The 25,484-nt window shown below is 46.3% G+C and overlaps 1 protein-coding gene across 2 annotated transcripts in view; it reads left to right on the top strand.

Annotated features, from left to right (window-relative positions):
* The window catches only part of CCDC13 (coiled-coil domain containing 13), a 40,438-nt gene extending 15,231 nt beyond the window's left edge, over positions 1–25,207 (top strand). For both annotated transcript variants that reach the window (XM_065831228.2, XM_071805389.1), the window contains exons 7-16: positions 213–317; positions 3,056–3,220; positions 4,314–4,490; positions 5,623–5,823; positions 7,340–7,473; positions 11,374–11,457; positions 12,830–12,958; positions 16,154–16,308; positions 20,809–20,923; positions 22,125–25,207. In XM_065831228.2, the coding sequence (XP_065687300.1) occupies positions 213–317; positions 3,056–3,220; positions 4,314–4,490; positions 5,623–5,823; positions 7,340–7,473; positions 11,374–11,457; positions 12,830–12,958; positions 16,154–16,308; positions 20,809–20,923; positions 22,125–22,284 (1,425 nt within the window). In that variant the 3' untranslated portion in view covers positions 22,285–25,207. The remainder of the gene's footprint in view (positions 1–212; positions 318–3,055; positions 3,221–4,313; positions 4,491–5,622; positions 5,824–7,339; positions 7,474–11,373; positions 11,458–12,829; positions 12,959–16,153; positions 16,309–20,808; positions 20,924–22,124) is intronic.
* The last annotated feature ends 277 nt before the right edge of the window (positions 25,208–25,484 follow it).

Raw genomic sequence — 25,484 nt, 5'->3', positions numbered from 1 at the left:
CCCTCCTAAGCACCAACACTCTGTGTTGTGATAATGACCTGAAAGAGCTTATGTGACACAGGATACTGAATATCAGATACAGGCGATAAAGGCCTCTGTGTATAGAGACAGAGTTTTGTGTTCACTCCTAGAGAGAGCAGCTTTTCCTCCCCTCTCCCTAGCTCGTGTATTTCAGCCCAGCCTTGTTGTTGATGTCAATCCCTTTCTTGTAGCTTTTAGCAAATGAAGTTGGTGAAGACGTGAATATTCAAAGTCTCTTGACCAATTCTGGCAGCTGGCGTGGACGGGCCCAGCAAATTCTTGTTCTCCAAAGCAAGGTGAGATAAAACCCTGCATGGTGCTGTGCAAGCTTAGTGCTCTTTCTACATGGAGGTGTTACCTCAGTTTAAGTTAAAGATGCTGTTAGTTCTTCATTGAGTGATTCTTAACACCTACACCTGTGTCCTGGTACAGTGTTTACTGCAAATACACAGCCAGTCTTTGTTGAGGAAAGCAACTCTTAGAATAAAACACTTCATAGTAACTTTTGTAGTAGTTTTTTGGTATGTAGAGTCACCATCCCTTCCGGGGTTTAAAAGACCTGTAGATCATAGAATCATAGAATGCTAGGGACTGAAAGGGACCTGGAAAGCTCATCCAGTACAATCACCCCATGGAGCAGGAACACCCAGCTGAGGTTCCACAGGAAGGTGTCCAGGCGGGTTTGAATGTCTGCAGAGAAGGAGACTCCACAACCTCCCTGGGCAGCCTGGGCCAGGCTCTGCCACCCTCACTGGGAAGAAGTTTCTTCTCAAATTTAAGTGGAACCTCCTGTGTTCCAGTTTGAACCCATTGCCCCTTGTCCTGTCACTGGTTGTCACCGAGAAGAGCCTGGCTCCATCCTTGTGACTCTCACTCTTTGTATATCTATAAACATTAATAAGGTCACCCCTCAGTCTCCTCTTCTCCAAACTCCAGAGCCCCAGCTCCCTCAGCCTTTCCTCACACGGGAGATGCTCCACTCCCTTCAGCATCTTGGTGGCTGCGCTGGACTCTCTCCAGCAGTTCCCTGTCCTTCTGGAACTGAGGGGCCACAACTGGACACAATATTCCAGCTGTGGTCTCCCCAGGGCAGAGTAGAGGGGCAGGAAAACCTCTCTGACCTACTGACCACCCCCTTCTAACCCACGCCAGGTACCATTGGCCTTCCTGGCCACAAGGGCCCAGTGCTGGCTCATGGTCACCCTGCTGTCCCCAGGACCCCCAGGTCCCTTTCCCCTACACTGCTCTCTAATGGATCATTCCCCGGCTTATACTGGAATCTGGGGTTGTTCCTGCCCAGATGCAATACTCTACATTTGCCCTTGTTATGAGGTTATTTGGGACATGGTTTAGTGCCAGTGTTGGGTTAACGGTTGGACTTGATGATCTTGAGAGTCTCTTCCAACCAAAATGATTCTGTATGTGTGTCTGCGGATGCACATGTGTGTGTGCTGGTGGAATGTTAGATTTTAAATGTGTTGATGTGTGCATGGTCTTTCAAACTATATTAAATTAGTCTATTGCAAACTAGCAAGCTTCAGTATTTAATCTGGGAATCTTTCACCTCTGTGTCGAAGGAAAGAGTTCTATGTTCTTGGGGAACTACAGCAGCCTGGTTTGGATCCCAGGAGGTGCTGAAGGTGCCTCTCTCCACTGAGAGCCTCGTCGGTGTCTGTGCTCTGACTTCAACACCTTTGTGCAGTGCCTAAAGTCAGATGGGAAGAACTGAGGCCAAAAAGACTTTCAAGTTGCTCCCCCAGGAACTTCAGTAAAATCTTTAACCCTTGAATCTTCGGAAGGGCACAATCCATCTGAAATGTCAGCTTGAGACAGGGAGGCAGTTTTGTCTGCATCTTAAATAAAACTCCTCTCAGGCAATTTGGTACATATTTTTCCTATATTTCTGCTGGTTAATTATATGGCAACAAAGTGTGATTTTTGCACTCTGACTGGAATTTTTAACCTCTTTTCCTTTAGCAAATTACGTTTTCCTTCCATTAGACCCCTTGGCTGGGATTCATCTGAAACTGTACATACTGTACTCTACTGTAATGCAGACATTTCTGAACCAGTGTCCTCAGGCCCCTTCTGTAGTCAGTGGGACTCTCGTAAATACAGTCGCTGGATCAGAAGTGAGGTAGGGGCATCTTCTCTTAGAAGGCACCTCCAGAGCAGGGCAGAGGAGCTGTGCTGTAAAGTGCCCATTCTGCTGGCTATAAAAGAGGTTTGTAGTGAGATGCAGGGGCTGTGTTCACTTGATCACACCCAGGTGTCTGATGCCAGCCGAGATGCCTCAGGGTGTCCCTCTGGTCATATCTGCAGAGGATTATGGATGTTTTGTAGATCTTGGGTCATTTGTGTCTCCAGCATCCCAGGGCATCTCGAACAGCAGGAGGTACCTACATTCAGATGAGCAAATTGGGCCTTTGAGGCTACACATGAGGAAGAAATTTTTTACTAGGAGGGTGGTGAGACGCTGGCCCAGAGAGATGGTGGATGAACCATCCCTGGAGACATCCCAGGCCAGGCTGGACGGGGCTCTGAGCAACCTGAGCTGGTGAAGATGTCCCTGCTCATGGCAGGGGTGGCACTGGGGGAGCTTGGAAGGTCCCTTCCAACCCAAACTGTTCTCTGATTCTATGACATCCTGGATGGTAATTTTGCTAATGACCGAGATGCTTAAATGTATAGAGGTGAGTGGAAGTCTGCCCTTTTAGAGGAGATCTGAGATATTATTCTGTTGCTCACACGTGTCTTTAGCGGCATTCAAGATGCTTTGGAGTGTCTGCCTTGTCTCCAATAAGGTACAAATCTCCTGTGCGTCCTGATTCTCCTGTAGATCTTGTCATATCTCCTCCCTGCACCGATGGCCTTGATATGTATATTTGTTAGCAGTGTTAATTAACCATGATAATTCCAAGAAGTAACTAGTACGATGCTACACTGAGAGTTCCCTCAGGTTGTGTGGTCTTTGATGCTGGGCCACTGTGCTCCTGGTAAAGGCTCTAGATGAGTTGTCCTTATTGTCCCCTAGGTTCGAGAGCTGGAGAATCAGTTGGGTCAAAACAAGACCAGAACATCAGTGACTGAGATTGATGAGGAACTGCTGGCCCTTACTGATCTGAGGAAGTTGTCAGCCCAAGAGAAGAACTTGCTGAAGATTCGCAGCTTGGAAAAAGAGAAGAAAGAAACTTTGGAGGTAAAAACCTGTGAGTCGTGTTGGGGTATAAGTTAAGACATCTCCAGGCACCATTAAATACGAGCGTCCCCCTCACACCTCATTTATCTGTGTGGCTGTGGGCTTCTACATTTGAACAGAATAAAGTTGAGAATTACACCAGAGCCATTCTGAAAATGAGTCTTACCCTCCATCTATCACATGTTGTTGTTACAAAAATCAACGAGCATCCAGTGTTTAGGGGTTGAGAGAGGCAATAGTTAGTAGCACATGTAGTAAACCCTGAGGTGGAAAGGATACATAGGCCTGTGTCCACGAGAAACATGAGTAGCGGTGGTCAGCTGCACATATTCCCGTTAGCAAAGCACATCTCCCTGTGCTCCTTTCCTGTATTCGCTTCTGTAAATGCCATCTGGCACCATCCCAGAGCTTGATTAGCTGCTGCTTTTCCACCACAATTTAACCGTGCAACAGAATGAGCGATGGGGTGATACACACCTTTCACTCTCGGCCGTGAGGATGAAAGAGAAGATTTATAGCTACAGGCACAAGGCACAGGGAAGGTTTTCCTCAATAACTGTCACCTGCAAGGTTCCTCTTCTGCCTTAGTGTTTTCAGGCTCCATTCACAATAACTTCCCTTGTACTTGCCCATTACTACTTACCCGTTCCGTGCTTCCTGGACAGTTTTATCCAGGTAAAGTCATGGCACAAGAGGCAGGGTACACCAAGGACAGCTTCTAATAGATAGCGTGGCATCACCATCCCGTATCTGGAAGGATCAGAGTTTCCCCATGGAGAATTGTGGGGCAAATGAAAAAACAGGAGCACACAGACTTATGTTTAAAGAGAAAATAGTAATTTACTTCCTGGCACAAACTGAATCACCCTAATCTGCTTGTATTCCCGAACAGATAGATAGACCTTTCTGATGCTGGCAAGCAGGCAGTGAGTAGTAGCATTTATAATTTCTACTTGCTTAGGGATATGTTATCCCAGTTCCATTTTTTTAGATTCTACCAGGCAATATGTGATTCCTTTAACTCCCCAAAGCACCTGGGGCTCGGTGATGGGCTGTAACTGTCATTTCCTATGGTGTGTTTGCATCACTGCAGAAGCTCACGGGGGAACACGATGCTCTCCAAAAAAGTCATGAGGAAGTGAAAAAAAAGCTTGACGCTTCAAAAGCCAGGAACAAAATACTGTGCAGCGAAGTGAAAACCCTGAAGGGACAGATCGTAACCTTGCTGGAGAAAGGAAAACACGACGATGAGCTCATAGACGCCTTACTGGTATGGTCTGACTATTCTTGCTGATCCCAGCTCCTGCAGATCAGCCCTCTTTCTATAAGTGACAAAACATGATGTAATTTAGTGACACGGTGACACAGACAACCTCAGGGTATGCAGGAGCCTGATGAATCAAACTCTGACATCCAGAGGTTTCCTAGTCAGCTAAAGCCCTTCTGCATTTTGGATCCGATCATATAAAGGCTGCAACAGCACCAAGTGTGACACAGCTGCGGCCAAGTGGCTTTGAGCTACAAATATTGGAAGAAAAGGATTGAAATAGGATTGTCCGACCTCTGAAGCTGGAGTGTAGCCTCTGTTCTGCTTTCAGCTCCATTGGTAGATTTTTTTGGTCTTAGAATGCCTGTGATCTTGCTCTTTCATTTGTTGTGTTACACAACCCAAAACACACCAGCTGAGCCGTGAGTCCTAAACCTTATGCACATTCACTTGAAGTAGCTGGGGCTGAGATCTGACCCCTTCAAAACCAAGAGTGTTAGCAGAGGCTCAAGATACAGTTATGCTGAAATAAATGTCTGCTGTCATGATCTTGCAGGATCATTTTGTCCTGCCATGGTTCTAAATACTTTTCCCCAATTACAATAATAATTTAAAAAGAATAAATAGAAAAAATGCCACAGCAGATGAGGCACATTACAGAGGAGCCAAATAACAGTTGTCACTTGGGCTAAGTCTGAGCATCCTCACTAGAGTTATTACAGAAAGATGTGAGTTTGCTTGAAAACAAATGGTTAACCTGCTTTATCCCTTACATCAAAGAAGCACCTTGCTTGCAGTTTGTTGGCCTGATAGACCAAACCATCTGAGAAGTATTTGATTTGTCGGTGTGAGAAACAGTCCAAAACCCACTGGTAAACAGCCTAACCTCATAGCTGCCATCTGGTACTACCCTTGTCTTTTAATGTCACTGTCACAATCTGATTGTGTTCTAATGTCACAAAAAGCACATGGAAATGGACCAAATTCTTGGGGTAGCGCTGGTGACATCAGTGTGCTCACACCAAAGGTCTGGGAATTCTAAATGAGTGTCGTGGAGTGTGTAAAACACTCAGAGAGTGTAAATAATCATCAAGTACAGAAGTGAAGATCTCACTCGTCGTTTTTATTTTATCAGAGCCAACAGAAGCAAATGCAGGAGATCTTAAAGGACCTGAGCCAGCAGGATGAGAAGAACAAGGAGTCCCAACAGGTGCTGGGGCAGCATTTGAACAGCGAGGTTCAGAAACAGAACTGCCTTATAGAGCAGCTCCGACAGATGGTGGCTGAACGAGAGGCAAAGGTTAAAGAGCTGGAAGAGGAGATCGGGCAACTTCAGGTAGGGAGTCAGAAGTCATTAACTAGAGGAGCACACTTTGTTAATTATTTTAGATCTGCACTTCCTTCTCTCTGATTGTTTGAGATGGTTGGTAGCTTGAGACACTGATACCTGCTCTGCCAACTGATGGAATCAGAAATTCTCATGGAATTCTCTCTTGTAACTCTGAATTTTCTTTCCTGTTTGTATATAACTTTTTTTTTTTCCAAGCTGTTTAAGCAACAGAGAACAGAAATACCAATCGCATCCACATGTGGCTTCATGCCAAGACCGTCACGTGGCTGACGGCAAGGGTTGGGCTGCGAGGGGCGCTTCTCGGTATTCAGCATCCTTGACTGCTGAGGGAAGCAGGCAAACAAACCTGGGTGAGGTGAACATCAACGGCTGCCGTGGTACCAGCAGCGATAGGACCTCTAGTCAGTTATTCTCATCTCCCACTGTAATCCCCTTCAAAAACTGCCTTTCTCTCAGATGTCCAAGCTATTGATATGAGTTTGATGGGCATCAGGCATATGGAAATTTAATTGTACAGATGAAAGAATTGGGAAGGTGGGCCTCTTTTGGGATAGTACATTAAAAATGTTTTCGCAGAATCGCAGACTGGTTTGGGTTGGAAGGACCTCTGGAGATCATCCAGTCCAACCCACCTGCTAAAGCAGGGTCACCAGAGCAGATCACACAGGGTCACATCCAGGTGGGTTTGAATGTCTGCAGAGAAGGAGACTCCACAGCCTCTCTGGGCAGCCTGGGCCAGGCTCTGGCACCTCAAAGGAAAGAAGTTTCTCCTCATATTCAGATGGAACCTCCTGCGTTTCAGTCTGTGCCCATCGCCCCTCACCCTGTCATTGGGCACCACTGAACAGAGTCTGGTCCATCCTCTGACACCCACCCTGGAGATATTTATCAGCGTAAATAAGATCCATTTCAGCTCCCCTTCTCCAGGCTGAACAGCCCGAGCTCTCTCAGTCTTTCTTCATATGAAAGATGCTCCAGTTTTCAAGTTTTCAACTTTCATGTTCTAGTGTTGCAAACTGACACAGACAACATGATCTTATTGCCAGAGCACGGGTGTAGGAGTTGAGAGGCAGCCCAATAACCTGCCAAAGGCTTCTCGTGTGGTCTGATATCGTACACTCAGGTTTGTTACAGTATTCAGACATCAAATTCCCATTGATACAAAACACTCAAAGGGTAATAATGAGATTTTAAATCAGTAATGGGGGCTAGAGATAAAAGATAAAACGTGGATTAGGGACACAAAGCAACGGTGCTGGCAGTGGTAATGGTGATGCTGCGCTGTGGCTTCTCTAATGACCCTGTATGTACCCCATGATTTCATAGGAAAATGCACTTTTTACTGACTTTTGCTTTGTTTCCATCCTGCAATGGATAGAAACTGAGGTCCTGTTAATCCAAAGTTCTGGCATGCTCGTAGCAATTTGCTGATTGGGTATTGATTGAGCTGTTTTCCTTCAAACTGTGTAATTTGTTTTATAACTTGCTCCAACATTAACAGAAGAAATCTGCCCATCAAGAGGACAGTTCAGGAGCAGCTGATACACCTTCCGAGCACCCCGAAGATCCAGGTTTCACTCTGCTGAAGCCTCTGGCGTCAGGCAGCAATCAGTTTGGCAGGATTGGATCTGCTCGGTAAGAAAACCCTTATGTCAGCGTTTAAAGTCATTGTGAGTTATTCAAAAACGTGGTTTTCCTGGACGGTTGTATCAAACCACGAGTGCTGTATGTGCCAACAGCTGTGGCAGCCTGTTTACAGTATATGGGAATGTCAAATCACGTTATCTCTTGGACTTTCTTCCTGGAACAGAGAAAGATATACAGACTTGCAGACATGACTACATTAGGCATGAGGGTAGCACAGCTACTTCTCTTTCTCCAGCTCAGATAATGTTTATGTGGTCAGCTTAAGTGCCTGTGATTCTTCTCTCTTATGAGAAACGGAGCTTCTAATGAGCAGATTTCTGAAAGCAGGGTGGCGAATTAATACATAACACCATTTTAGGTAAGCACTAAGTCACTGGCGCATTATTTAAATCAATAAATACGCTTGGAGTAGGATTTACTTGCAGAAATGATGAAAACGTCTAATTTATTCTTAACAAACGCCATTCTTAAGGCCTCACTGAGGACCATGTCATATTACATTAATCTTAATACAGCGGTAAATCTGATTTTTGTTTGCCCTGATGTGACTCTGGCTGCATAAAGGCACCATAATATCAAAGCAAGTTATATCCTTGTCTGGTAAAATGCTGGTTTTGTTGCAAAAGAATTCATGGTCTGATTGCCAATGAGGATGTGAGACTGGTCTTCTGAGGAAGGAGGGAATTTTTCATCAGGTTAAAGATGCAATTGTTTTCTTCTGTGTAATTTTAACTCACCACGTTACTTTAGACACTGAAACTTGCTTTAAAATTGCCAGATGTATCCTTGAGTCTAAGTAGAGCATTACTACAAAATTAAAGATAAGTTCTCAGGCCAGTCAGTAGTGGTGTCCCCAGGGGTCAGGGTTGGGTCCAGTCCTGTTTAACATCTTTATTGATGATTTAGATGAGGGGATTGAGACCATCATCAGCAAATTTGCTGATGACACCAAATGGGAGGGAGTGTGGGGCTGCTGGAAGGCAGGAGGGCTCTGCACAGGGATCTGGATAGACTGGAAAAATGGGCTGATTCCAGCGGGATGAAGTTCAACAAGGCCAAGTGCTGGGTCCTGCATTTTGGCCACAACAACCCCCTGCAGCGCTCCAGGCTGGCACAGAGTGCCTGGAGAGCAGTCAGGCAGAAAGGGACCTGGGGGGACTCATGGACAGGAAGCTCAACAGGAGCCAACAGTGTGCCCAGGTGGCAAAGAAGGCCAAGGGGATCCTGTCCTGTATCCAAACCAGCGTGGTCAGCAGGACAAGGGCAGTGATCCTTCCCCGTACTCTGCATTGGGGAGGCCACACCTGGAGTGTTGTGTTCAGTTCAGGGCCCCTCAGCTCAGGAAAGAGATTGAAGTGCTGGAGCGGGTCCAGAGAAGAGCAACGAGACTGGGGAAGGGACTTGAGCACAGGAGCTATGGGGAGAGGCTGAGGGAGCTGGGCTTGTTCAGTCTGGAGAAGAGGAAGCTTAGAGCTGAGCTCAGCACGCTCTAGAACGACCTGAAGGGCAGTTCTAGCCAGGGGGGATTGGACTCTTCTCCCAGGCAGTCAGCAATAGGACAAGGGGGCATGGGCTTCAACTCTGCCAGGGGAAATTGAGGCTGGAGATTAGAAAGCAATTCTGTGCAGAGAGAGTGGTCAGCATTGGAATGGCTGCCCAGGGAGGTGCTGGACTCACCGGCCCGGGAGGTTTTTAAACTGAGATTGGCCATGGCACTTAGTGCCATGATCTGGTCAATGGACTGGAGTTGGACCAAGGGTTGGACTGGATGATCTCTGAGGTCTTTTCCAACCCAGTAGGTTCTGTGATTCTGTGTTCAAGTTTAGAGTTAAAACATCCTTAATTTGAAAGTTTCTGGATCTCTGTTGGTTTATGACTTTATTCTCCCACCCCTAACTCTGCAGAAGTTGTGCTCTCACGGAGCAAATCTGTATTTTATCCCCTTTTTTACTTCATCTCTCTGCTGATGGTACACAGGAAGGCAAGCAGGAAAGCGAGGTTGGGTAATGGCTTTGTAGAACCCACTAAGTGCAATGGATAAATTATTGCTTGTATATGTGGCTAACGTAGCTCTGTCGTGAAAATAGCTGACGTGTCAGGTGGGCAATGAACGAGTCTGAAAACTGTTAATAACTTGGTCAGCAGGGCTCACTCCTTCCATTAACTTTAATATGCTGATGAACACTCTATTCCGTTTTACTTTAGTGAATCATCTTTTCCTATCAGGAAAGATGAAATGAAAAATGCTATAAATATGAACTGAAGCCCCTTGGAGATGTCACAGTAAAAAATCTGTATTTTTAGACCGGGCCACTTCTGTCTTTATCAGCCTTAACTTGATTTTAGGACTAACCACCCCTAGCCTAGAAGGCAGCTCTGCCTGTTCCACAATATCAAGGCTTTATCTTCTGTTAGGTGCAGTCTACAGACAAGGAGACATGGGCTAAGTCTACAAGGTCTTGCCTTTAGGCTGCTGAGCTCAACTTCGGCAAACAGACACTAGAATTTTATGTCCCAAGCACACGTATCATGATTCATAAAACTCAGCCAGACTGGAAGTGATACCTCAGTGTTATCAGCTGACTCCTCGTACAACACCAATCCTGAGAGATCTTCCTGAGAGGCTCCGCAAAGCAGAAGGTTTCAGAAAATTATATTAAAAAAGAGTTTTAAAGGGCATTTGGAAAGAAGAGTTGTGCACCTTGTTGCAGAACAGGGGTTCGGTTGGTTATGAAAGCATGCAACATGGAAACACCATCAAACAAGTGCAGTGACCTGTGCTTGTCGCTCCCCGTAGTGGGTGCAGGTGGGAGGTGGGAGTGCTCTGGGCAAGGGTCATAGAATCCTAGAATTGAAGAACAGCTTGGGTTGGGAGGGACCTTCAAATCTCATCCAGTGCCCCCCTGCCATGAGCAGGGACATCTTCACCAGCTCAGGTTGCTCAGAGCCCCGTCCAGCCTGACCTGGGATGTCTCCAGGGATGGTTCATCCACCACCTCTCTGGGCAACCTGGGCCAGGCTCTCACCACCCTCATTGTTCAAAATTTCTTCCTCATGTCCAGCCTGAATCTCCCTCCTTTAATTTAAAACCATCACCCCTTTTCCTATCGCAACAGGCCCTGCTAAAAAGTCTGTCCCCATCTTTCTCGTCAGCTCATTTTAAGCACGGAAAGTCCACAATAAGGTCTCCCCGGAGCTTCTCTTCTCCAGCTGAACACCCCAGCTCTCTCAGCCTGTCCTCCCAGCAGAGCTGTTCCAGCCTCGGATCATTTCTGTGGCTCCTCTGGCCCCTCTCCAGCAGGTCCATGTGTGTCCTGTGCTGAGGACCCAGAGCTGGACCAGCACTGCAGGGGGGATCTCAGTAGAGCAGAGGGGCAGAATCACCCCCAAACCTGCTGCCCACGCTGCTGCTGACACAGCCCAAGATACAGTTGCCTTCTGGGCTGTGAACACACATTGCTGGCTCATGCCCAACATTTCATCACCCCCGAGCCCTTTCCCTCAGGAGGAGCAAACAGCACCAGCACCTGCTTGCGTGGCCGTGTGCTCAGCTTGAACCAAGCAGGGTTGGGAGCTATTCCTGCTCTCGAGTTGCTGTGTGGCTGCTCTGTGACATGGAGCTCCTCAATGCTGGGCCACAGTGCCAGCAAAGTATCCCCAGAAGCACAGAAATCAAACGCTGAGCTAGAATTTTTCACCTAAGGTGTTTTTGCTGCGTGTTTTGGAGTCGGGGAGCAAGCTGAGCTGTTGTGCACACCCGCTAAGGAGCCTCTGGGAGTCTTTTCCCTACAAGGCAGCAATAAACCCAGACAGCGGAATACAAGCGGAGTTCTTGGAGGGCTGCCCTCTGTAGAACTCAGTGCCTGACCAAACTTTCCTTCCTCCCAGCACAGTGTCCAAGATGGGCCATATGCTTGTAGAGTCGGCAGCTACTAAACCTTCCCTTCTCAGTAACAACATCTCACCTGGAAGGTACGTATATAAACTTTATCCTAAACAAGGAAGGTTTCCTGGTACATATGTAAACTTTATCCTAAACAAGGGAGGTTTCCTGGTACGTATATAAGCTCTATCCTAAACAAGGGAGGTCTTCTGGTACATATATAAACTCTATCCTAAACAAGAGAGGTTTTCTGGTACGTATATAAGCTCTATCCTAAACAAGGGAGGTTTTCTGGTACATATATAAACTCTATCCTAAACAAGGGAGGTTTCCTGGTACGTATATAAACTCTATCCTAAACAAGGGTGGCTTCCTGGTACGTATATAAGCTCTATCCTAAACAAGGGAGGCCTTCTGGTACGTATATAAACTCTATCCTAAACAAGGGAGGTTTTCTGGTACGTATATAAGCTCTATCCTAAACAAGGGAGGCCTTCTGGTACATATATAAACTCTATCCTAAACAAGGGAGGTTTTCTGGTACATATATAAACTCTATCCTAAACAAGGGAGGTTTTCTGGTGCATATATAAACTCTATCCTAAACAAGGGAGGTTTTCTGGTACATATATAAACTCTATCCTAAACAAGGGAGGTTTCCTGGTACATATATAAACTCTATCCTAAACAAGGGAGGTTTCCTGCCACGCTCCGCAAGCTGCTGACCAGTGCTATCCTTGTCTGCCTTGTTTCTTTAACAAACAGCTTCTTCCATCGTCCTTTCTACCTGATGCTGCCAAATGGCTCTGGCACAGGCTCTAGTGTCCCCTTGCCCTCCATATTTTTTTAATTGATTGCTAGTTTTACGCCTCATAAATCCCATTTTTCCCTTTTCACCCCCAAGCACCAAGATTTCTCCTGCATTTTGCGCTAAAGGAACTATTCCTGAATACTCCTGTGCAGAGAGAGGTCGGAGGAGTGATGAAGTCCGTAATAATGGGATACAAGGGAAAACTGCCCCTTCCTTTCATCACATATCAGGCATGAGAACAGCCATTGTACTAATGCTGCCTGAAGCCTTTCAGTGGGAGAAAATCAATAACGGGCCATTTAAAAGCTTAGTGTAGCACTTTGGAGAATCCACACGTAGCTGCTTTTTGGCAGCAGCCATGGGAGTCAGCAGCAGTGAATTAATCAGAGGTGGAAGTTTGTTTTCAGGGGTGGTGGGAAGAGAGAACACCCCTGCGAAGGAGAAAAACCTTGCTAATAAAACTTTATTTCCCCATATTTCTATTTATTGCAATATAGAGACTGATGCTGGGGGGAGGCAGTGAGCTTGACTCTGCCTTCTGCCTTCAGACAAGTGTATTTTGATATGGTTTTATTCAAACCCTGCCCTTTGTCTCGTTGCTTTTATTCATCAAATGGGAAACAGTCTCTCTACCCTGGTGCTGTTTTTAGGCTCGCCAGCGCTGACAGCCCGGACTGGAAAGCGTTACAGACACAGATTGTGGAGCACAAAGCCCTGTGCCAGGCGGCTCAAGTGGAGAGGGACAGGCTCCTGGAACTGGTCGCTGTGCTGCAGAAAAGGTAGCGGCTGGTTCTGGCGCGTCCTTTGTGGGATGCTGAGATTGCGGAGCACTTGAGACGCGTGAGAGCCTGCAGCACCGCACACCAGATGCTGCCAGGCTGATCTTTTCCTTAAACAGGGGCTTGTGCATTTTTTTCTGCTCAGTTTCCCTGCCTAGTTGATGATGATGATGATGATGATGATGATTATTATTATTATTATTATTATTATAGAGCAAAGGACAGAAAAAAATTGAGTCACCATCAAGCTTTCTGCACCTAGATAAAACTAGAATTGGTGCATTAATATATGCGTGGTACAATTTAGGCAGCGAGATTATTAATCAGTAGTAAACACTAATTATAACCTGACTTCTGTTCCAGAACCTTTACGCATTCCTTTAAGTTTTACCCTAAATGAATTTCTTTTGGTTGAACTGCAGCAGAGTGGTGATTATTTTTTTCCTATTATTTGGTTCAATTGAAGATGATATTAAAAGCCAACTTTGTTTTAGAAGGGCAGGGAAAGCAAATCTTTTCTCTTTCAGCTACTGCTTATTTTCCCACACAGAGATTGTGTATTATTTGATTCCCAAATCTGGATTCCAGCTTGTGCTAAGTCATACTTTTGAAGATATACTATTGGATACAATAGGCACTATCTGCTTGCTTTATTTTACAGTAGTCATAATTTCTCACTTGTCTAACTTTTCCCATACAATTAATCGCAATTAGACAAGTATGATTTTTTGGTAACTGTGATAAAGGTATCATCCCCTGTGCTTTTAAAGGCTAAATCCTGGAAATACACACTGGAAGAACTCTATTTCTGTTTATAAGCCCAGAGACTTTAATAGAGCTACACAATTAGATGAGGATGGAGGGGTGAGTGGTGGCTGAAATGGGGCCGTCACGGCCACAGGATGATGAAGAACACGGAGTCAATGAAATGCACAGTTGCTTGTAAAATGTACCACGGACTGATGATTCAGCAGCTCCACGCTTATCACGCATTTATCAAGAGCTCCTGCAGGTAAAGTAAATTTTGCGAGGCAGTGTGCAATAACTCTCGGAAGACCTCAGGATAACGTAGCACCCGGTCATATTTCAACATGTGTAGATGTAAACAATAAATCAGGCATTCCTCCTCTTCCCCTGCTGGAGTGTGGGTCAGCAAAGCTCAGGTAACACAAATAATGCTTAAGTGAAGAGGGGAGCACTGGGAATAGTTATAGGGCTGGGATTTTGCTAGAATTTAGGTCTGTGTTTCACAATCACTGCAGGGCAGAACATACTGGCAAAGATGCTTCATAGTAAAAGGTTTGGAGGATCGGGCCCTGCTGGGCGAAAGGGAAGAGCTAGAGGAACGTTTTAATTGAAGTTATTCATATTGGTGGAAGATTTAATAAAAAAATGACTAATCTTGTCATTTTTCCTCCACTGTTTATCGAACGTGGGCGCTAAGGGAACACCTGGCCAAATGAAAAGTGTAGTGAATTTAGAACCACTGAGAGAAATATAATGCCTCATACCTTGTCGCCAGCCTGGTAATTCACGGCCACAGGAGGTCAGAGCTTTGCCTTCAGCTACATTTTTAAGACAGTGATATAATTTTATTATAGTTGTAATAGGTTTTTTTCCAGTTATGCCAGCTAGGAGGGAAATCAGACTAATCGAGTCTCCTGATTCAGGGAGTAATCAGCTATATCCCATGGGGTCAAGAAGCAAATTCTTTTATTCTGCATTATACAATACAGAGAGTCTACAACAATGTTCCCCTGTCCCACCTCCATGGTTAATAGGCAGCAAGAACATTTTGACTCTTATCCATCAAGCCTACACAAGTGCTTGACCTTGCACGTGGTGATTTGGACCCACTCAGACCAGTGGACCAATGCGGAAGGTAAAATCCTGGCCCTGCTTAAATCAAGAGGGTTTTGCCACAGAGGGAACTGCTGGAGAGGGTCCAGCGTAGGGCAACAAAGATGATTAAGGGAGTGGAGCACCTCCCTTATGAAGAAAGGCTGAGGGAGCTGGGTCTCTTTAGTTTGGAGAAGAGGAGACTGAGGGGTGGACTTATTAACGTTTATAAATATATAAAGGGTGAGTGCCACGAGGATGGAGCCAGGCTCTTCTCAGTGGCAAACAATGATAGGACAAGGGGTAATGGGATCAAACTGGAACACAAGAGGTTCCACTTAAATTTGAGAAGAAACTTCTTCATGGTGAGGGTGACAGAGCATTGGAACAGGCTGCCCAGGGAGGTTGTGGAGTCTCCTTCCCTGCAGACATTCAAAGCCCGCCTGGACACCTTCCTGTGCGACCTCACCTAGGCGTTCCTGCTCCAGCAGGGGGATTGGACTGGATGATCTTTTGAGGTCCCTTCCAATCCCAAACATACTGTGATACTGTGATACTGTGATTGAAGTGGGACCAGGACTTTTACAATCATTTGGAGTCATTTGCCCCATGAGACGCACCGCTGGCTGCGTCTGTGGGTGCGCAGCACGGTTTTCATAGCTAATTTTCTGAGGTGATGTGCAGGGTGAATAGAGAAGCGCTTTGCTCTTCCCTACGGCACTGCAGAGTGAACCAGCAGTTTCTTTTCCACTCACTTCCACAACAGCATCTAATGGCCAAGTTTATTCAAAGCAACGTCAAGTTTCTTTTCATACTCGCACACGACTGACGCAAAACAGCTCAATTCTAGACAGGGGTTTTATAAACTATTTTCCTTCCAAATTTTCCCAGAGCGTTTAAGAAAATGCCATTTATTATTCCTCTAATTAAAAAAACCCTTTCCCTCGGCAATCTGCAGCTTTCCTGCTCATCTGAGTGGTAAATTCACACAAGTAGCCAGTGTTAAGGGATTTAGGCAACCCCCTTTAATGAACCCATTATTTCCAACTGCTCACAGAATCCCAGAATGTCAAGGGTTGGAAGGGACCTGGAAAGCTCATCCAGTCCAATCCCCTTGCCGGAGCAGGAACACTCAGATGAGGTTACATCTCATCATGCTCTCGTTAGTTAATTCTGGTTTGCGAATTTGGAGGATGTCATCTTGAACAATTGCGCTGAGATTTCTGCCTTTGGATGCTTGGAAAATTCTCCTTTTCCCTCTGTTGAGAGCTGTGAAGCAGGATTCAGTATCAAAACTGACTGATCCCTAATAGTCATGACATAAATAAGCTGAACTACCGTTTTTTTGCCTACCAGGGTGGACGAAGGCAACGAGAAAGTCTTGGAAGCTGAGAAGAGGCTGCAGGAAGAGCGGCGGCGATGCGTCATTTTGGAACAGCACCTGGAAAAACTGCAGATGGATCCGGGGAGGAACACGAGTGCACCGAAACCTCCCCCGAGGAGCAAAACAGGTGAGGTGGAGCACTTGTCCACAACGATGTCCCCCGTCCCACCTCCGTGGTTAATAGGCAGCGAAAACATTTTGACTCTTATCTATCAAACCTACACAAGTGCTTGACCCTGCACATGGTGATTTGGACCCACTCAGACCAGTGGACCAATGCGGAAGGTAAAATCCTGACCCCACTTCATTCAAGAGGGTTTTGCCACAGATTGAAGTGGGACCAGGACTTTTGCAATGTGTTGTTTTCATGGGATGACAGAAAAAACCCCACTGCTCTGCGTTGCCCCCTTGTCCACCGCTGTGTTCCCCTTACACTTCTGCCGGAAAGATTCATCTGAAGGTTAACAGCAGAATTAAAGGACGCATCCCAATTTAAGGCCTGTCAGTGTCTATGAAAAACTATTGCTGGTGATGAAGTAATTAGATCTGGTGTAATTTATTATCCCATGAACATGATAATCTCCTGCTATAAATATGAAAGCCTCACTAGCATAGTTAAAGGAGGAGAATTCATGGTGGATGTTAAATTTTTATTTCCCTGATCAGATCCTTTTATTGCTTAAGGACTCTGATCCTGTAAAGTGTCTAAACCAATAAAATGGCACGTATTCTTAAGGAAACTTTTCCAGTGGTTTCCCTTTTTATATGTATTTTCATAAAGTAAAAAGAGACGAACAGTAGGAATGGGGATTTCTGTTTGACAAATAGTAGGATGCCGTCAGGCTGAGTTATGGTCATTAGAGGGGTCACAAGCCTCATCGGAGCCCTTGTACAAGCTCTCAGGCTGCCCCACACTGAAACCCATCATCTTGGGCCACGGGGGGACTGCCCTGCAGCTCACAGATGGATGGTGTAACTTTCCATCACGACTCCATCCAGCACCGCCGTGTGTTCCAATGCTACCTCATCGCCTTGGAGCTGACCTGCACTAAGCACTATGATCTCAATAAGCAGTTAGCTCCTTTTCCACCGGCGCTGGTGTCTTGTTTCTCCTTAGATGTGGGTCAGGCTGAGGTAAGAAGCGCTACTATGACTGCATTGTGTTTCTTCGCACCTCCCATCACAGTGCTCTTGGTCCGATCCGTGTTTGACTATAAGATCTCTCCGAAGCAAGACCATGATGCAAGAAATCACTGCCCGGTGGAAAAGAGTGTTGGTTGACAGCGGCTGAACGTGAGCCAGCGTGTGCCCAGGTGGCCAAGAGGCCACCAGCATCCTGGCTGGTACCAGCACTGGTGTGGCCAGCAGGCCCAGGGCAGTGACCGTCCCTGTGCTGGGACCTGGGGAGGCCAAACCTGGAATCCTAGGGTCAGTTTTGGGCCCCTCATGCCAAGAAAGGCCTTGAGGTGCTGGAGCGAGTTGAGAAAAGGGAATAGAGCTGGGGAAGGGGCTGGAGCACAAGTGTGATGGGGGTGGCTGAGGGACCTGGGGGATTCAGCTGGAGAACAGGAGCTGAGGGGAGACAGGGACACAAAGAAACGGCCTCAAGTTGTGCCAGGGGAGGTTGAGGTTGGATCTGGGAACAATTTCTTCCCCAAAGGGCTGTGGGGCATTGGAACAGGCTGCCCAGGGCAGTGCTGGAGTCACCATCCCTGGAGGGTTGGACAGGCGGAGATGAGGTTCTCAGGAACATGGGGCAGTGCCAGGGGTGGGTTAACGGTTGGACTCCATGATCTTGAGGGTCTTTTCCAACCAAAATAATTCTATGATTCTGTGTTGTTACTTACTGGGATCTTGGTTCCTACAGGAGAGGCTGGGTCTCCGGTCTAACACTACACGGTGTTCAGGACCTCGAGGGAAGCACTGCCATTCACCCACCCAGCATACAGAGAATTAGATAAATGGGAACAGGATTCAGAGGAACCTTTATCCTCAAGGGGGACCAAATGATCTTCAAACTACTCCTCTCTGCAAAATATGGGTCTGTTCCATAGAGCAAAACTGTTGTGTCCTTACAAAGAGCTTCAGCCAACAGTGACTCATGCTCATGTGTTTTTCTGCAAGCGCTGATTTTTAGAGCTTTCTTACCTGTATTAACCAAGAACCTGACAACACAGAAAGTACTGCAGGAAAACTTAGATCCGGGTAGAAACCTTGTGCTTAGAAACAATATGCTGCAGCCTTTGGCCTTCAGGATATAGGACATTCCTCTGGATAAGAGAGCTCCACTTAAATTTCTATTGCAACCTCAAAGCAATAAACTCTCCAGGTCCTGAGCCATTTTGGTCGAGTTGTTGTGCTGTAGTAACGGTGTAGTAACTCACCTCTGGGAGACTGATGTGTCGTAGCCTGTTCTTACTGCTGTGACAGGTTCCTTCTTACTAAATATTTAGTTCATTAATCGTGTCTGCTTAAGGACTAAAAGCAAACGTAGAAAAGAATTGACATTAAGACTAATAGGAAGAAATCCTCTTTAAGTCCGCAAGATGAGTAGGTCACAATCTATTTCTCCATCCTTCTTTGAAGAAAGCTCAGCCCCTTGTGATGTGCAAAACTCTCTGGAGTTCATACAAAAAAATGAGTCTACAAGTCCGTAATACACCTCTTCAGCAGAGCGTGTAGGTTATCTAAATGCTTTCATGCCAGATAGCTGATGAAATAAGGAATGAAAAGCCTGAGTATAAAATGGAGACTAGAGAACCCGCTAATTAACATAATATTTTCTTTTCTTTCCGAAAGTGCAAAATTGGAGGGAGCTGATCTAATTGCTAATCTAATGTTTCTAGTCTCTTCAATTCGAGGGAAGTAGATAATGATGCTGAGTAGCTAGAAGCGACCCAGTTGTGTTTGAAAATTATTCATGCTTTTCATTTTTTTTTAATGTCTTATCCAAATTTCTAATTAGCAAAGAGTAATCCCAGTGGAGAATAAGGTAAGTAACAGGTTTTCCTCAGCCTCCAGATCAAAAGCTTTTCTTGGTTATACAACATCGCCTTTTCTTCTCATGGTTTTGTCAGAGTCCAATACTCCCTGACCAGGTTCTTTCACATATTCCACATGAGGAGGATTTAGTGTTTCAATACCAAATTTACTTCTTTGGAGTTATGTGGCATTTTAATTTGGAAAGATGAGACAGCAGTGTAGTGGAATCATGATACGAGCACAATACAGCAATTGCAATATACAATTGAATCTCAGCGCAAATGTGATTCCCGTTACCGGCCCAGATGTTCGCTGTCACATTACTGGGTGTCCCCAGCTGTGGAAAGGAACACGTGGGTTGAAGCCGAGTCGAACCTGTTTTCTTCAAAGTTCATTTTGCTGCTTGTTTGGTTTTTATACTCTGAACCACATACGCGTTTCGCTCAGGTTGGTCTGGCTGCCTCAAGGTAGGGGGTGAATAATGGAGTCATAGAGTCATTGCAGTGGGAAGAGACCCTCAGGATCATTGAGTCCAACTCTAGCACTAAACCATGGCCCTGAGAACCTCATCTAAACACCTTTTAAACCCCTCCACCGATGGTGACTCCACCACTGCCCTGGGCAGCCTGATCCTGACAACCCTTTCGGTGAAGAATTTTTCCTAATATCCAATCTAAACTTCCCCTGGTACAACTCGAGGCCATTTCCTCTTGTCCTAGCACTTGTTACTTGGGAGAAGAGACCAACCCCCTCCATGCTCCAAGCTCCTTTCAGAGAGTTGTAGTGCTTGCTATTGATTATTTTAAAGAAGGTGATTTACATTATACTCAACTGTTTTAGCTGTTTATCGACAGCAAAGGCCGCCCTCCAGTCCCCTCGCTGCTGGGACCAGTTCAGCATCCTCCTCCTACCCCCTACGTTCCTTTCTGAGCTTCTTGAGCACATTGTTCTTGCCTCTCTTCTCCGAACCTTCTTCCATCATAGGGATTCACTGGTCCATCACAGTTTTTTGCTTCTCCGATCCCAGCAGTAAATCTGAATTGTTTTCTCCATAACCCTGAAAAATGGTTTTGTGCCCATTTGAAATGACGGGAGCAATGCTCCATGTTTCGGGTAAGCCTTTATTTAGGACAGCTTTCCTGATTTAGAACCGGAGCTTGAAGCACACATGGAAGTTTTTTAACATATGTTGTGTTTATGCTGAGGGTCAAAGCGCTTTACCAAAGCTGTTTCGGTGTGTGCCACACGCAAACTTTATCACAGGCAAGGAAGCAACAGTTGTCATAATATTAAGTGAGGATGGAGCCAGGCTCTTCTCGGTGACAACCAGTGATAGGACAAGGGGTAATGGGTTCAAACTGGAACACACGAGGTTCCACTTAAATTTGAGAAGAGACTTGTTTGGGGTGAGGGTGGCAGAGCCTGGCCCAGGCTGCCCAGGGAGGTTGTGGAGTCTCCTTCTGTGCAGACATTCAAACCCGCCTGGACACCTTCCTGTGGAACCTCAGCTGGGTGTTCCTGCTCCATGGGGGGATTGCACTGGATGAGCTTTCCAGGTCCCTTCCAACCCCTGACACTCTGGGATTCTGTGAATGAAGACGGTTGCTTGTTTCACTAAAACTCTGTTTTGTGGTTAAACCTCCAGGCCAGGCTGCCGGTCCCTCGAGAGCCGTCGTGCTGCAGGCTCACAGACCGGAGCTCTCGGCGGCCCAGCTGTCCAGGCTGCCGCCCCAGTCGCAGATACAGGAGCTGAGCACCAGGTCAGGTTTCCCTTCCTCCGTGTCTCGTTACTCGCGGTAGCTCAAATTGGCTGCTGGGATGTTCCCTGCACCTGCTCCTCGGGAGACAGAACCTCGCGAACTCCGTAGAAATGGCAGATGTTGTGTTTTGAGCTTGTCTGTGTCATTCTTACACAAATTTCCTAGTAATTAGAGAGGTACCCAGAAATGTTAAGGTAATGCAAACGTTAAGCAACACAAAACACGCACAAGGTCACCTCTTTTTTCTCTGTCTTTTTCCTTTTTTCCTTTTTTCCTTTTTTCCTTTTTTCCTTTTTTCCTTTTTTCCTTTTTTCCTTTTTTCCTTTTTTCCTTTTTTCCTTTTTTCCTTTTTTCCTTTTTTCCTTTTTATTTTCTTTTTTTCCTGTTTTCTTTTTTTCCTATTTTCTTTTTTTCCTATTTTCTTTTTTCCTATGTTTTCCTTTTTCCTCTTTTCTTCTTTTCTTTTCTTCTTTTCCTCTTTTCCTCTTTTCCTCTTTTCCCCTTTCCTCTTTCCTTCTTTCTTTTCCTCTTTTCCTCTTTTCCTCTTTTCCTCTTTTCCTCTTTTCCTCTTTTCCTCTTTTCCTCTTTTCCTCTTTCCTTCTTCCTCTTCTTCCTCTTCTTCCTCTTCTTCCTCTTCTTCCTCTTCTTCCTCTTCTTCCTCTTCTTCCTCTTCTTCCTCTTCCTCTTCCTCTTCCTCTTCCTCTTCCTCTTCCTCTTCCTCTTCCTCTTCCTCTTCCTTTTCCTTTTCCTTTTCCTTTTCCTTTTCCTTTTCCTTTTCCTTTTCCTTTTCCTTTCTTTTTCTTTTTTCTTTTTTTTTCCTTTCCCTTCTCCCCCTTTCCCTTCTCCCCCTTTCCCTTCTCCCCCTTTCCCTTCTCCCCCTTTCCCTTCTCCCCCTTTCCCTTCTCCCCCTTTCCCTTCTCCCCCTTTCCCTCCCCCTTTTCCTTTCCTAATGCATTGATTGCAAGCTTATTAGTGAAACTAAAACAACAACCTTTAACAAAACACACCTTGGTCATCTAACACTCTTTTCCACCTCAAAGAGAGAAGGAACAAGCGTTAAGTCTACTCCTTCTGATACCTGTCATAAAATTACCAGAGAGCATGTGTTTCACTCTATTTTCCCCCAGAGCTGAAGCGCTTGTTCTCATTTGCTCTGAAGCCCCACAGCTCACGGGGAAGTTTTCCTTCTGTTTCCTCGCAGGCTCGTGACGCAGCTGGATGAGAACGAAGCTCTGAAGGCCGCCTTGGAGGCTACTGTGAGGAACAGGGAGGAAGATTTTAAACTGTATCAGGACACAATGGACCAAGTCAAGGATATCTTTTTACAGGCCATTCGGCAGCAGAAACAAGAGGGGAGTTAAGCAAGATATTCAGATTTCTTGGGACTGCAAAGCAGGGAGAGCCCGGGCGTTGTGCCCGTGGGTTGAAATGCGGTGGCAGCGCAGCTCTGCAGCCTCAGATCCCGTCACTTCTGTAGCGTTTGCAGAAGAGGGCGAGGGATTGGAGATGAAATACAGAAAGGGTGAAGGTTCTGCATGTCAGCAAATTCTGTGTGTGAGAGTTAGCGCTCAGACTCTAAATTGGTGCAGTTCAGGGAGCCGCAACTCTGCAGGGCGATTTTTGGACGAACCCTCCCTAGTTCCAACAGAATTTCCCTCGAGAGGGCTCGATATTCAATATGCTGCTGCGTTTATCAGCTCACAAAGGAATTTGCTGTGCAGAAGCGATACCGGCTGCTTTCCAAAGCCGTGCCGGGAACAAACCCAGTTCTGTTTTTATCAGCACACTGATACCTGTCTCTGGGTTTCCATAGCACTTCAGTGCTGAGGGTGTGGATTAGCCTGGCCTGTGAATATCTGTGATTGAACTTCAGGGGGGTTCCCCTCATTCCAAGCTGTTTCTTTGCTTGAACGTACTGACAGCAGAGTTTTCTTAAATCGTTTCCACTGAAAGGTGGACTGTGCAGGTTACCCCTGCCATCAGTCAGACCTACCTCCAATTGAGCTCATTCCATACAAAACTCACCATCCGGGTTACGAATTCCTTATTTCTGCGTCTCTGCGTTCATCCATCGCATTCTTGCCAGGAAAAAAAATGCCAACAAAACGCAGGCAGGTCCTCGCTGCAGCAATGGAGGGACTTACGGAGACACCAAAAACCTTTGCATCGCTGTCCTTTCCTCTTGCAGCATGGGGAGAACACCAAGCGCAAACTAATAAGGCATTAACATGCAGCTGCCCCCACCGAGCTGGCCGTGGGGGTTACCAAAGCGAGAGCTCATCATTCTTGTATAGCGCTGCTTTGTTTCTCCGTTGGAAGCCTTGAAAGCTCTTTCTCCGCTTTGCTTCCTCAGCCTCTTCTTGCGAGGGTGAAGTTTGTTGGGCTTTAACCCCGCAAAGCAGATTTGTGGACGGACAAACTGCCGCACCCTTCCCCAGGTTTGAGTCCTGACTCCCATTGGGCTGCAATGAGGCAGAATGAAAAAGAAAGTGGAGCAGGAGCTACTCCAGATGTGGTAAAGGTCGTGTCGTCCCTCTCTTTTTCCTGCTTACGTCTCTCTTCAAACAGTTCATGGGGTCCCTGATGTGGGAGGTCACGGAGCTGAGGTTAAGCTCAGCCTATAGCTTGGCAAAGCTGTCAGCTATCTCGCCAAAAATATGGTTCTTTGCAATATTCCTCCTGCTCACCTCACTGATAGCATCGGAGGAAAAGGCATCTTGCAACCCTCAGTCCTCCCAGCAACACGAGGAATCGTAAATCCCGGATCAAGACACAGACACGATCTCATCCAAGCGAACTGCGGTTTGTTTCTCTTCATCTTGATTATGGAGCGTGAGGTAGAACAGATTAAAGAGACCAGCCCGCCTTGGACAGGTGTTTTACAGCAGCGAGCGGATCCCTGAGCTGTGGGGATTTTGCTCCGCGGTGGCTGCTGAATTAAGGCTGGGAGCTTGCAGCTGGAGACTCTGATTTCGCTGATACAGGAGTGCGAATCAATAACGTTTTCACATGAAAAAGCACAGGAGAGGCAACCTGCCATCCTTTCTGATACCCGCTCGCGTTTGTGAAGATCATACAGCAAAATCCTTCCTGGGGTGGCTGTGGATCAACCCATGAGATGCAGATAAGAACCTGGGAGCACCGTATGTTACAGAACATGGTGCTGACCTCTTCTCAAGAGCTGCAACGCTCGTTTCTTTAAACATATGCATTTTCTCTTTTCTCTGCACAAACACACAGACCACCAGCCACAGTGATAAAGAATGAACCAAGATACTATAAAATAGTTTATTTAGAGAGCCCATGCCTGTAAGTTAACTGGTTCTCATGGAAAAGTGCGACATCTCCCATCACAGAGCAGTGGGGGGGGCTGAGCACAGTCCAGATAGCCCAGCTTTCCCCAGTTTTCACCTTCGTTTTGAAATAAATCCCCCCACAGCGTGACCCACTTTTGGATCCTCCCCGTGCCCACTCTTGCAGCGACCGCTTCCCCGTTTTCAAGCTATGAGACCAATTTTCATGTTGTTTTGTTGCCGAATGCAAGAAACCATGACAAATCTTGGAAACAGCAGCCCCGTGTGTCCCAACCCATCACCCAGAGCCTAAAAACATTGAAAATACTTTTCTCTGTGCCTCTAGAAACCCACACGGCTGCTCCTCAGCCACAGGATCCCTCCAGCACGCTTAAGTCTTGTTTGAGCTACAACCTTTATTTTAGGGATGTAACCGGGCTTGATCTGAAACCTCCCCCAACCTTCTGCTTTCCGTGTATTTGTCCTCATGGATAATTACCAGCCTGTTAAAAATCCCATGTTTTGACTCTCGTTTTAACTTGTCCAGCCTCAGTTTGCAGCCGGTCATTGTTACACCTTTCTTCTCCAGATAAAAGTGGTGTGAGTACCCAGATTTCCTCGCTGGCGCTGCCTTCATCCAGCATAAGCTCAGCTTCCTGATAATCCCTGCGTTTTTTCAGTCTCTCCTTGTAGCTAATGGTGCTGACAAGGTACTGGTGACAATGGCCCAGGCTGGTGGGTACAGTTAAGCCGTGAAGAACAGCGTAAGATTAATTTTGTTGAAAGTATTTGAGGTTGTGGACACTCCTTGTTAGGGTTTGACAGCTTTTTAGCCCGTGTTTGCTGAGAATACGAGTCCTCTGAACACTTAGGCTGAGCCTAAAGTTGTCTCGGACGCTGGAGCGGGGCAGAGCCCTTCCACAAAGCAGCATGAGGGATGCGGCTGATTTTAAAAGCCCAAAATCGCTGGGAATAAATGACCTTTAATGAATCGCCATCGTTTTCCTTTCAGCCCATGTGAGGCGTCTGCCTTCGCAGAGTGGGAACCGCAGGGGTGCAGCTTCCCAAACTGCCCGTAACGTGAATTAAGTCGCATTAGGGTGGTTAAATATAGAGGGTATCGACACAGCTGAGCTCTCCCTACCCTGGGCTGCGCTCGGATGGGTGGTGGAGGATCAGCTCAAAGCCGACCCCGCTGCAACGGCTCCGATTTAGAGCCCTAAATTGGGGGTGCGGGTGGTTTGTGCCCTCCCGAAGCTCCCAAGCAG

The sequence above is a fragment of the Patagioenas fasciata genome, chromosome 2, assembly GCF_037038585.1.
Source record: "Patagioenas fasciata isolate bPatFas1 chromosome 2, bPatFas1.hap1, whole genome shotgun sequence".
NCBI lineage: Eukaryota > Metazoa > Chordata > Aves > Columbiformes > Columbidae > Patagioenas > Patagioenas fasciata.
This window is presented reverse-complemented; position numbering and strand designations above follow the sequence as displayed.